Raw genomic sequence first — 12,103 nt, 5'->3', positions numbered from 1 at the left:
GAGGAAGACTCCCAGTGCCATCTTCATCAGATCTCATCAAGGGCATATAGTATCAACATGACCTTATTCACCGATGTTAACCTTGATCATCTGGTTATGTTGTGTTTTTCAAGTTTCTCCACTGTAAACCTCTCTATCTTGTTCCCTCTGAAAAAGAAGTCACTATGCACAGCCTGCCCTTAAGCAGTAGGGGGTTATACTGTCCTTGAGGGCAGAATAACTACAGAAATTGTTTGGAATTCTTCTGCAGAACGGTCTCTTCTTCCGGATTTATTTAGTTAACCACTTATCAGCATGAACTCATGGATATTATACTTTGAGTTGTAACCCAGTACAGATAACCCCCGTTTTGAAAGTTTACATGAATTACACTGCTTCACTTTTACAAAAGACCTACATCAGTACCTGTTTTCGTTAGTTGAAAGAAATCCTAAGAGGATTTTCACTTTTATGGAAAAAGGGGAGAAGTAAAAATAGCATCAGGGGTTCGTTTTGCTGCGAGCTCTGGTAGAGGCAGTGAGTACCCCAAGCAGTGAGAGTGATGCCACCAAGTTCCTTCCCCAATATCTCCACACATCTCAGCATCAACCTTCCATAGCTTGGAACTGTGTCTGTGAGCACCTGTGCTTTGCCTTGATTGACTGTGTTTGCAAGATGTATCCTAAGATAGGGGCACCTGGGTGGCTCAGTCGGTTAAGTGTCCGACTCTTGATTTCAGCTCAGGTCAATCAAGACCCGCATCTGGACCGCATCAGGCTCTGTGCTGGGTGTGGAGCCTGCTTGAGATTCTCTCCCCCCTCTGCCTCCGCCCCTCCCCCTACGTACTCACTCTCTCTCTCTCTCTCTCTCTCTCTCTCTCTCTCTCAAAAAAAAAAAAAAATGTATCCTAAGGTAAGAAAAGGTTAAGAGCAGTTAATTTTTTAGGTCTGGAAACACTAAAAAAATGTTTCCATGTAAATTAATGGTAATTGCTTCTTCACTTTATTGCATTTCAGTTAGTGAGAGATTTCATAGAAACACTCTACTTTTTTAAGTTATTTATTTTGAGAGAGTGCAAGAGAGTAGGGGAGAGGCAGAGAGAGAAACCCAAGCAGGCTCCGCCTGTCAGCACAGTGAGCTGGAACTCACAAACCATGAGATCATGGCCTGAGCTGAAGTCAGCCACTGAACTGATTGAGCCACCCAGGTGCCCCCACTCTACTTTTTGATAGCAGGGAAACCTGTACTACTTGATTTTGTTGCTCAAATTCTTCCCATTTTGGCCACTGGGAGAGCTTTCAGTTGGCTCCCATGTCCCTGCGACAGTCCTCTATTGCAGAGGTTTTTCCCACGGTTGTTTGGTTTTGAGCATTCCTAGCACTAGAGACTCATGGTTTAGCTTGTGTATTTCCTCTCCCAGTCCTCAAAGCAGCCATTTCTCCAAGGACCCCTGGTTCCATTTCACTGGAGAATGGTATTAGGAGCCAAGATCTGGATGCCAGGTGACCTGTGCCTTATAATGTTTACTATGTGACCACTAGAAAGCTTAAATCTACACATGTGGCTCTTCTATTTCTGTAGGCCAACACTGTTTTAAGTCTCCTCTATCCTAAAAAAGCCTTCCCTTAATCCCACCTTCTCTCAAATTCGTGACCCAGTTCTCTTCTTCCCTTCCCCATCAAGCTGCTTAAAACAAGAATCAGCAGTCATTGCCTTTACTTCTTCCTCACGTGCGGTTTAATTCCCTGCAGTCTGGCTTCCACCCTAGTCCACTGAGATGGCTTCCTCCAAGGCCACCAAGAATCTCCTAATATTCCTCAGGCCTTTCCTGCTGAGGCTGGGGTTTCACGGCACTGTTGGCACACCCTCTTTGCTGGAAAGCTTTGGCTTCTGTGACCTTTGCTGCTGGTACACACACCCCCACCCCCAGTTCTCTGACCATTTCTACGTTTCCTTGGCAACCTTGTCTAAGCAGCTCCTTTAAGTTCTGGTGTTCCATCCTCTGACCTCCTTTCTGCCAGTCTAGTATTTCCTCCTGAGGCAGACTCCCTCCCTTCCACACCGTCATTGCTACAGAACAAAGTTAATACGCACTGAAGTAGCATCAATGGCCCTCCCTGGTCTGGCCTCCACCCCCTCTCCAGGTGCAGCTCCAGCCGCAGCACCCCTCGGTGGACTTGACCCCCAAAAGCTCTTCCCCTCTGCCTGTATTCCACTTTTTTTCAGCTAAAATGCCAACTCCGCGTAAAGAATTCACTGCTCTTTCCTCTGCCTTCTCCATATTGGGTGGATCTTTCGGGTGCAAGCAGAAACACGAACTCTGGCCGGCCAAACAAAAGAAGGGATTTACTAAGTGAGCGCAAAGGTGTCTATTGGCACCTGGGGCTGGGGGGGTGGGGGGGGAGCCGAAAGGTGAACACACAACGGTAGTTGAGATGAGCTTAGAGAAGGGAGTATTTATAAAAGAATGGTCAGAGTTAAGGGAAGTCATAAGAGATGGTGCAGACTCAGGGCTAGTGACAGAACTGCTCGCCGCCCGGCCTGAAGGAACAAAGGAGAGCAACAGAGGAAGGGACCCCCCATTAGTGATCTCTGGATGAGGAAAGCTGCCAACCCACAGCCAGGCAGGCAGGAAACCAAAAAAATAAGTACTTGAACTCCTTCTCCTGCCCTTGGACCTCCTACCAGTCCCTCCCATCTGCTGACTCCAACAGGAAGCTAGAGGGTTTTGTGTTCCACCAGGGCCAGCCTCCCAGGACACAGAACAGGGGGAGAGGTGGAGGGGAGTGCATGCAGAGGGTGACAATCTTCAGCCCAATCATGGAACTGAAGGAAGAGCTTCATAACCAAAAACCAGGTCTGCAAGGTGTCAAACAAGCAGGAGCCAGGGCCAAGGCCTCACAGATTCAGCCGGTAAAGATACAACAAGCACCTTTTGGTTCAGACAGCCGATTACTTACATGGGCAGAAGGAAGATCGGCCGAAGGTGCCTCACGGTCCTTGTTGCGCACAACGGAAGGATGGCTGCAGTGAGGGCTGGGGGATCTCCTGTTGCTGAGAAGCCAGTTCTAGATGCAGCCAGGCTGTTTTACCGTCTACAGCTCTATTCGGAAGGAGGTGGGGCCGGAAGTCTCAGACCTATCAGAGCCTGGGAGGTGATGGTTCCTGACTCTCCTATGGGATAAGGTCAGTGGAGATGGCCTTGGGTCGGTGCCTCACAAGCCTCCCATCCTCTCTGGTTCCTGGAGGATCTCCCAGACAGCCTGCAGGTCAAGCCTTCGCCTGTGTGGCCAAGGTGAGTAAGTGCCAGGGGACCAGGACACAGCTGTTCCCCACAGAGGTCTCTCAGGCAGCTCCACAGACCTCAGTGGCACAAAGCTGGGGAGCTTCTCTCTAAAGCACCAGGTCTCAGATGCCTCGGCCACAGCCACTCTCTCTTCCAATTTTCAAATTCTTGGCAGAGAATTCAGCTGTCCCAGCCTCGGTCTGGAATGGACACCATCAGCTGTGGCCAGGGGCAGACTCACCACGGACAGAGAGAGGGAGGCTCTGAGCCACTCCTGTGTGCCCAGCAGCTTTCAGAGATAGGCCACACCCATCTAGACCCTACTTGCTTCTGCTCTGAAGCAGTGTTATTTCCATCCCAACGAACGGTGAGGGAAGTCGAGAGAGAGGCCTTTGAAGACAGCGAAGACAGAGTGATCGGCGCAACTCTAACCACAGCCCAGCCTGCACGGCGCAGAGGCAAGATCTGACCTGACTGGAAGCTGGAGCAGTTTTAAAGACCTGAGTGTAAAGCGGCGTATGTACAGTTGTTAACATTTGCAAATCATCTAAAGAGAAAGACGATATCAAATTTATTATCCTTAAGTTCACAATGACATGGAGAAATCACGTGCGGGAATGTTTCCAGCTTCAGTTAAAAGAGGAAGCAGAAAGTGTGCTTAGGAGGGACCAAGGGAAGCCTATCTTAACCCGTGGACACCCAGGCCTGGTTCTGCTGGTTTATGAGGAGGTGAATAACCCGGCAAAAGGTGAATCAATAGGCCCCTGGCTGTAGGGGAAGGGATTATGGTCCTTTTCTTCCTATCATTAAACGTTTCTAGGAACACACAGGCGTGAAGACCTTCCCACACGGTAAAGAACATCATCTCTGCACACTGGACCCAGCAGAGCCCCAGCTGGGAAGAGCCCGCCGGCAGGCAGACCGACCGGCAGCCCTACAGCTTGGTGGGCTGCGTGGGGGTGAGGTGGGCAGGCCCGCTGGGCGGGGGCAGCACCAGAGGCAGCGCATTGCCACCCTTCTCGTGCCAGCATGTGTCCAGGATGGGGTAGAGCTTGCCCTGGAAGTCAGCCTGGAACGTGTAGAGCGGCCGCAGGTCATCGGGCCGGTCAGCATCAAAGAAGGTGAGCTCGCCACGCTCGTAGTGCAAGTAGACGCCGATGCGGTGGGGGTGGCCGGCCACAGGCAGGGGCACCCGAGGGCAGCCGAAGGCCTCGTACACCCGGCCCTCCTTCAGGCCAATGAGCCACACGCCATTCTCCGGGGACTTGCTCAGCCTGCCCTTGCGACTGGCTGTGCCCTTGATGACCCCCAGGCGCCAGTCGCTCTTGCTGCCCACCACCACCTCCCAGTAGTGACGGCCGCAGGAGAAGCCCCGGCTGGCCAGGACACAAGTACTGTAGTCAAAGCGCTCTGGCTGGCTGGCTCGCCGCTGGGCCAGGAGCCCACACTGCACCACCGTGTTGCCCTTGGAGAGTTCCAGGAGTGGGTGGGCGGTGGCGGGGTCCAGCTTGAGGGACTCCGGGGCTAGGAAAGATCAAAGAAGTGTGTTTTCCAGCTACACAGAAGGCAGCAGACCCTACCCCAGAGGGAGGCCCTGAGCTCCTCAGGAGAGGAACTGCAAAGGCCTCATCCCAGAATCGGAGGGGCCTTCTGAGAAGGGGCACAGAAGAGGCAACCCTGAGGACTGCTGAATGAACAAACAATGCCTGAACGGTGGGAAAAATGGGGCAGCTGTGAGGGAGGCATTCTGGTTAAGGGAAAGGGCACGCACCTGCCTGCCTAAGATGGCGGTGCAGATGGAAGGTCCTGGAAGACGGCCCGTCACTTGTGCACCACAGCTAAACTCCCCAGGAGAATCCTTATCAAGTGCAATTGTTTTGATATCCTACCAGCCTATTCAAGGACAAACTGTTCCCAACTGACCTCTGGATTACCTGCCAACTAATCAATTTGCACCAAAACCACACAAACAACATTCACGGACCAGAGATCATCAGGTTTTTTCCTCCCCTCCCCTTTTTATTTTACAATAAACCCTATTTTTGTCTTAGATGAAATCAGCTTATCGATTGATCTCCCTTATGTGCTAGTAACAAAGGAATTCATTAAACGTCTTCGTGTTATTTTTTGACAGAGCGATAGCTACCATTTATTAAACACGAAACTATGCACACACATTTGAATGTTTATAAACTACACAGCCCAGCAAGGTGGACTTTAATACCCCCTCCTTGCAGATGAGGAAGCAGACTCAGATTACAGGTTGGATCTTCAGCTAGTAAGGGACAGAGCTGTCTGGTGGAGCCCCAAAGCCATGCTCTCAACACTAACCTATGCAAACACCCTTCCAGTCTTCTGCACCCTAAACTCTGGCACAAGTGACAAACTGCTACCCACCCTGCATGGCAGCCCTCAGGGAAGAGAACGGGTTGGAGCCTTACCCGGCAGAACTTTTCGGAAGAGCCTTTTCCACACAGTCAGCTTGATGTCAGCCTGGTGGAGGCCCGGCTTGAAGGAGATGGGGCTGAAGGCGCCTTCCAGAGGCCGGGCCTGCTGGAGCTCTGCTCTGAGGGCGACAGACCTACGTGATGGCGGGGATGCACACCGCGCACCCCAGCCCTTCACCCATGGGCAAGTCCAACCAGCCAGTCACGGCTCAGGACACTGTGCACTCAAGAGGCCCATCATTTCCTCCCCTCCACCCCACTCTCAGAGGCCCCGCCCCTTCCTGGAAGGAGAAACACTACATCAGTGGTTCCCAAAGGGCATCACCTGGAGGCTTGTCAGAAATGCAAATTTCTCGGGGCCACCCCAGACCTGCTGAAAGCGATTACTAGGGCTCAGTGATGTTTTAAGGAGCCCTCCAGGTGGCTCTGATGCACACTAACATTTGAGGATCGCTTCTCGATATTGGGCGACCCTGGCCCCTGGCCACAGCTGGAGCGGACACCTGCTCCCAATCAGCTACACTGTCCATTCTTTTAAACCAATGCTCCTAACCTGACTATCCCTAAGACCAAAGGAAATTTAAAACGGACAAGGAGATTCCCACAATCAGGATCTGAGGAAGGCTAAGAACTGCATGGCTATTCATTTGTTGGGGCTGGAACATGGATCCAATCCCTTCCCACAACCCATGGTGCAGGATTCGAGGCCCCTCATCCTGGCTCTTGCCCACCTCTCCCACTCCTCGCCCATTCTGCCCTGTAGCCTACATTTTACCTCATTCGTACTGAGTTCACATTTCTCCCAAGTCTGCACACTTGAGCCTTTCAGATGACCCTTCCCCACTCTGCTTACCTGGCCAACACCTGTCCTCTGCCCTAAGCTCACCCCCTGCCATCTTCGCCAGTCCCGCCCCCCCCCCGCCCCGCCCCCAACCTCAGTCACCTCCTCCTGTTATTTCTGTAGCCCGTGTGAACTTCTCTGGTCTTAAGTACCCACAGTGATCAGTGATGTAACCGGAGTTCACCATCTGCCTCCCACCAGTCTTTGAGACCCTTAAAGGCAGGGACATGACCTTCATCTCCCTGTTCCCTGGGCTCAGTACACAGCCAGATATGGACAGCTGCTGACAAGGCACTGGTGCAGCTACAGGCAGGAAGTAGGGTAGAGGAGCCACCAGATCCAAGCTGAGAGCTCCCTCCAAGGTTATTACCTGGAGGCCGTGGAGTGATACTTCTGGAAAACAAGACAGGTGGGTTAAGGCATGGGGGAGGCTCTTGGGACCCTGGGGACCTGGGCGTGGGTGACACTCCCTTGTCCACTCACCCGGATGAACTCATAGTGACTCTCATTACTGAACTGCTCGAGCACACGTTCAGCCTGGCCCAGCCGCTCCTGAGTGCCCTTGGCCTGCTCCAGCTGCATGTCCAGGGAGGCCACAAGGCCACGGGTATGACCCTCCAACCCCTCCAGGCAACGGGCCTTCTCCTCATCCACCAGGTGGTGCAGCTCCTGGAACTCGCGACGGATCACCCAGCTGAAGACGTCAGATTCATTCTGGGAGGAGAAGGGGCTGGTCACGGCCAGAACCTCAGCCAGAACTGCCTGCTTCCGGCTGACCCCCGTGTCCTCAGGCCCAGGCAGCTTAGGCCTTCCTGGGCTTTTCCAATCTGAGCTGGTTCTAGTACTTGAGTTGCAGGCTGACTCGTGCGCTGTTCACACTGTGCCTGGGCACCCCCCGTGTGGCCACGGGGGACAGCAATACAGGCAGGGGACAGACTGGGCCCCAGCACCCATTTCAAACACAGTGGCTCTGCTTTCTTCGGTCCTAACTATTAAACGTGCAAGTAAGATTTTGCTTCAGTACAGGGTTCCACAACTGGAAAAGGTCTGAAAGGCCCTGGGAGGGCAGACTTCAGAGAGCCAGATTCCCTGTGTAACCCTGAGTTCAGCCTCCCTGTCAGGCTGAGGAAGGTTAACCAAGAGGACCCTCAGGGGACATGGGTCTCCTGCTTCTGTTTCACAACTGCCTGCAGGGCCTAGGCTCCACATGCCTGCAGCCCCAATGTGCCTGTCATTCAGGAAAAGCAGAAAGCCACCAAGGGCTTCAGGCGTTTCTACACTCTGCTCCAAGCTACTGGGCAGGCTCCACAGACTGTCAAGGTCAAGCAGACACAGCGAGTCAGGCGTTGGGGGGGGGGGTGGGGGTGGGGGCAAGAGAGTCATGCCCACACTTTGAGCTGTTTACATCTGGTACTTAGGTTCTGTGTTATCTCAGTCCCAAGGACAAGAGGGACACAGCCAATTTGGACAGAGTCCTGACAACTGAGTTGATTCCCCTGAGGGGATTTGCCCTTTCCCCACTCCACCCTGCAATGCTTTGAATTCTGGCTTTATATGAAAGCATGGATTTCTGTAAAGGACAAATCACAACTGGGCTCTGCAGGAAAGGGAAGGTGACCAGCCCCAGGGTTAAGGGGACAGAGGGAAAGGGCACTCACGACAATCCGGGTCCTGTTGTTCACCAGCTTGGCAATATGCTCATCCACCTTCTTCTGCTCCTGCTTCAGGTCAGAGATGAGAGCCGCTAGCTCCTCCTGGAGGCAACGTACCACGGCCTCATGAGTAGCTGACCCCTGCACGCTTTCAGCTCCTTGGGGCCAGCCTTGGGCTTCACCCATCCAGGGGACATCCCAGTGGCCACAAGCACTCCCAGTGGAACCAGGGAAAGGGCTACCCGGGTACTCCTGACTCCAAAACAGGTGAAATTATTCAAGAATATTCCACATCGAGGGCAGGAATTACCCAGACAGAAAAGGATCTCCAGGTCATTCCTCTGCAGGACATGGAGACAGACCCTAAATGTTGTTACAACTACCTGGAAGTCACCACACAACATCCAAGGGGGGCGATGACCGGTCTGAAGCCCACACTCCCTGAACAGAACGCTGGATGACCACATAAACTGGTCACCAGCAGATCTAGAATCAGTGGGCATGTGATCAAGAGCATCACAAAAAGGCTGACTCCCAAGTGAGGCCAATGGTGCATACAGTAGCCCAGGTTATACCTGGGGATTCCCCAATCCCTATAAAGACCTAACTCAATCGCTGGCAGGTTTGGGCCTCCCCAGGCTGAAGTAAACGCACTTCTGATGGCCTTCCCGGCCCCAAATCTGACGGAGTCTTAAAGATTCAACCAGGACCACCTAGACTCCCATCCAGCTGCACTACTCGAGTGGTGCTGGTTTGTGCCCATGGAGCGTACAAGTCTTTGGCTTAGACAGTTCCCAAGCAGAAGTCAGCAGCAAGAGGGGTGCCTGGCTGGCTCGGTTGGAAGAGCAGGCAACTGATGATCACGGGGTTGTGAGTTCAAGCCCCACATTGGGTATAGAGATTACCAAAAATATATAAATAAACTTAAGGAAAAGAAAAAAAGAAATCAGCCACAAGAGGCTTTCAGGAAAGGAGCAGAGTAAAGAATAAAACCAGTGTAGGGATAAATGGACACAGAGTCTTGCTCTGGAAAACAAGACATCAGAAGATCTCATAACAGCCCGAGAACGAAATTCCAGTAGGAACTCTCCTGAGGCAGAGAGAGATGGGATTAGTTCTTTTCATCAACTGGGTCACAGTGAGAGTAAACAGAAACACACAAATAAACAATCTCAAGATCTCAATCAACAGGAGGACAACAGGCATGCATAAAAGGGATCTAATAAAGGAACATAATTTAGTGGCATCACAGCAAAGAGTCTTGGGATCACAAACAGCCACATCCAAAACCAGGACCCAAGCCGTCCCCGGCTCCAAGCCAGAAATGATGAGTGAGCTCCTGTGTGTCTCCTTCTCTCCGGGGCTAATAAAACACAGGCTCTCGATCTCGCTGCACTGCAATCTGGCTTCCTCCTCCCACACTCCACTGAAACGACTCTTGCCAAGATAATCAATTCTTACTGCTAAACCTAACAGACTCTTTCCAATCCTCAGCAGGCATTTCACACAAGTGATCTTGTTCTCATTAAAACGCTCTGTCCTGATCTCCAGGAGGTCGTATTCAGCCAGTGTTCCTGTTCCCTCTGCTGATTCTTTCTGTCCTTTTTTGGGGTTCTTTCTCTACCCGAATCTTAAACCCTGGTGTCCTTTGGGGGCATCGTCCGTATCTTCCCTATCACTCTGCAGACTCTCCTGATTGGTCTTCTCCACTCCCGTAGCCTCAATTACCACCCATATGTAATTCTCCCAATCTTTTATCCCCAGCCTCAGTCTCCAGTCTACCCCCCAGCAGTGTTTGGACCACATCACCACTCTGCTTAAAACCCTCCGGAGACCCCACCATGATGGTCCTCTGAATAAACTACAGATCCCTTCACATTTCACAGAAGCCTTTGCAAGACCTGGCTCCTGCTTACCTCTCTCCAGAGCTTGACAGAACAACTTATAATTCTTCAAATAGGTCTCCTGATCTTTTGCAGGGCTGTCTTTATACATGGAATGCTTTCCTCCCCTTTTTTTCCTACCACGTCCTCCTTGTGGTTCAGATCTTGGTTTAGTAGTCCACTTCCTCCAGAGAACCTTCCCTGACTACCTGAGAGCATGCAGGAGCTACAGTCCAGATGGCCTCACAACTGCCTGTATTTAACCTTGATGGTAGCACCCAACACATGGGGACCGTCAGACTCCCAGATTGTGAGCTCCCCGGGGCAGGCCAAACCACTTACCCACTATTGTACCATGTGTTCTAGCATATCTAGCACAGGTTAAGTGCCAAGCACATGTCTGTGGGTCAGAGGGTCTGGTGGATGGCCTGGCTGGTCCTGTGCACATTTCATACTTGTCTCCCAGGGTTCCAAGAACAAAGAAAAGCTGCTCACTCAGCCAGGAAATCCCAGGAACAGTGACAGGGGACTCCTCTGCCTTCATATCTGGATGCTCTTTCTTTTTCCCCACCCCTATCACCTGTATTTTGTCATTCCTTACCTTTACTCTCCCTTCCTCCCAAACACTCTGCCAGGTGCCCTATAAGAATTCACTTTCCAGGATCCTTCCTGCCTCTTTTGATCTGTTGGCAGTGGAAAGAAAACTGGCCAGTTTGTGTCCTACCTCTGCCACCGACAAGCTGTATGACCTTGGGTTAAGACCCTTGGCTTCTCTGAGCCTCATTTGTAAAATATAGTGAGAACCCCACCTTTCATAAATCTTAGATCAGCGTTATTCATCTTAAATAATGACGTGCTAAATCTAAGTTCATGAGGGCAGGAATCCACTGTTTCCACAAATACATTTTGAGCTTTTACTACATGCTAGTCATGGCTCTAGGCATGAAAATACCCAAGGAAACAAAGTGCTTTCCCTCATGTGGAGTCTGGAAGAGCACTCAAAAAATGGATGAAAGCTGCGAAGAAAAACCGAGCGAGGGAAGGGGCTAGCACTCCACAAGGACTCTCCATCATGCCTGTCTGCAGTGCCCAGTACCTGGAGATTGGAGCTGCTGAGAACACACTCTACAGAGTTCAGCTCCAGGACAGGGCTGCAGGGCACCGGCATCCTGGCCTGGGACCCTTCTGTGCCAGGCGATGGCGCCAGAGAGCGCAGGAGCTGGGCTCCTTGGGCGCCCCCCCCCCCCGCAGCAGCCTCGCAGCCCACCTTCATGCGGCTGTAGACGGTGGAGACAGGCGTGACGCGGTGGTGCTGGTGGGAGCCCAGCAGGCCGCAGAGGCCGCAGATGAGCTCCTGGTCCCTCTCACAGAAGAGGCTGAGCGGGTTCCGGTGGTGCTGGCAGACCTTGGGCTCCGGGTCCCCGGGGAGCTGTAGAGCTTCGATCACCCGCGCCAGAGAGACGTTGGGCGGGGAGCTGCTGCTATCCACCTCCTGCCGGCACACTGGGCAGCGGAGCTCCGAGTCCAGGCGGTGGGACAGGTTCACCAGGCAGCCCTTGCAGTAGGAGTGGCCGCACTGCAGCATCATGGGCTCCTTGAAGACCTCCAGGCAGATGGGGCACTGAAGGCGGTCCTCCAGCTCGGGCACGCTCACCTGCCACGCCATCCACGGTGCCGGCTAGAACACAGGGCAGCTTTCTCAAGTATGTTCCCTCCACACTGTGCCTCCAATCCCCCCGCCAAGTGCCACTGGGAAGTTAGAGCGCCTTAGGGTCTCCAGTCCTGGATTCCAATCCCAATGCCTATGACCTTGGGCCTATTTCCTATCTTTATTTTCTTTTTAATTTATTTATTTTTGAGATCATGACCTGAGCCAAAGTTGGACACTTAACCAACTGAGCCACCCAGGTGCCCCTTTCCTATCTTTAAAATAAAGGGCTTAATTGGGGGGGAATCACTTGTAGATACAGGCTTCTACATTTTTCACCCCAATTTGTAGGTAAACACAAAAGGGG

General features: G+C 52.3%; 1 protein-coding gene across 2 annotated transcripts in view; it reads right to left on the bottom strand.

Moving 5' to 3' along the window:
• Window positions 1–3,813: 3,813 nt before the first annotated feature.
• LOC106980710 (E3 ubiquitin-protein ligase TRIM50) overlaps window positions 3,814–12,103 on the bottom strand; it is a 45,304-nt gene continuing 37,014 nt past the window's right edge. For both annotated transcript variants that reach the window (XM_053213220.1, XM_027041961.2), the window contains 6 exons: window positions 11,356–11,766; window positions 8,212–8,307; window positions 7,037–7,267; window positions 6,924–6,946; window positions 5,707–5,831; window positions 3,814–4,789 (listed from right to left, as the gene is read on the bottom strand). In XM_053213220.1, the coding sequence (XP_053069195.1) occupies window positions 4,200–4,789; window positions 5,707–5,831; window positions 6,924–6,946; window positions 7,037–7,267; window positions 8,212–8,307; window positions 11,356–11,766 (1,476 nt within the window). In that variant the 3' untranslated portion in view covers window positions 3,814–4,199. The remainder of the gene's footprint in view (window positions 4,790–5,706; window positions 5,832–6,923; window positions 6,947–7,036; window positions 7,268–8,211; window positions 8,308–11,355; window positions 11,767–12,103) is intronic.

The sequence above is a fragment of the Acinonyx jubatus genome, chromosome E3 (genome assembly GCF_027475565.1).
Source record: "Acinonyx jubatus isolate Ajub_Pintada_27869175 chromosome E3, VMU_Ajub_asm_v1.0, whole genome shotgun sequence".
Lineage (NCBI taxonomy): Eukaryota > Metazoa > Chordata > Mammalia > Carnivora > Felidae > Acinonyx > Acinonyx jubatus.
This window is presented reverse-complemented; position numbering and strand designations above follow the sequence as displayed.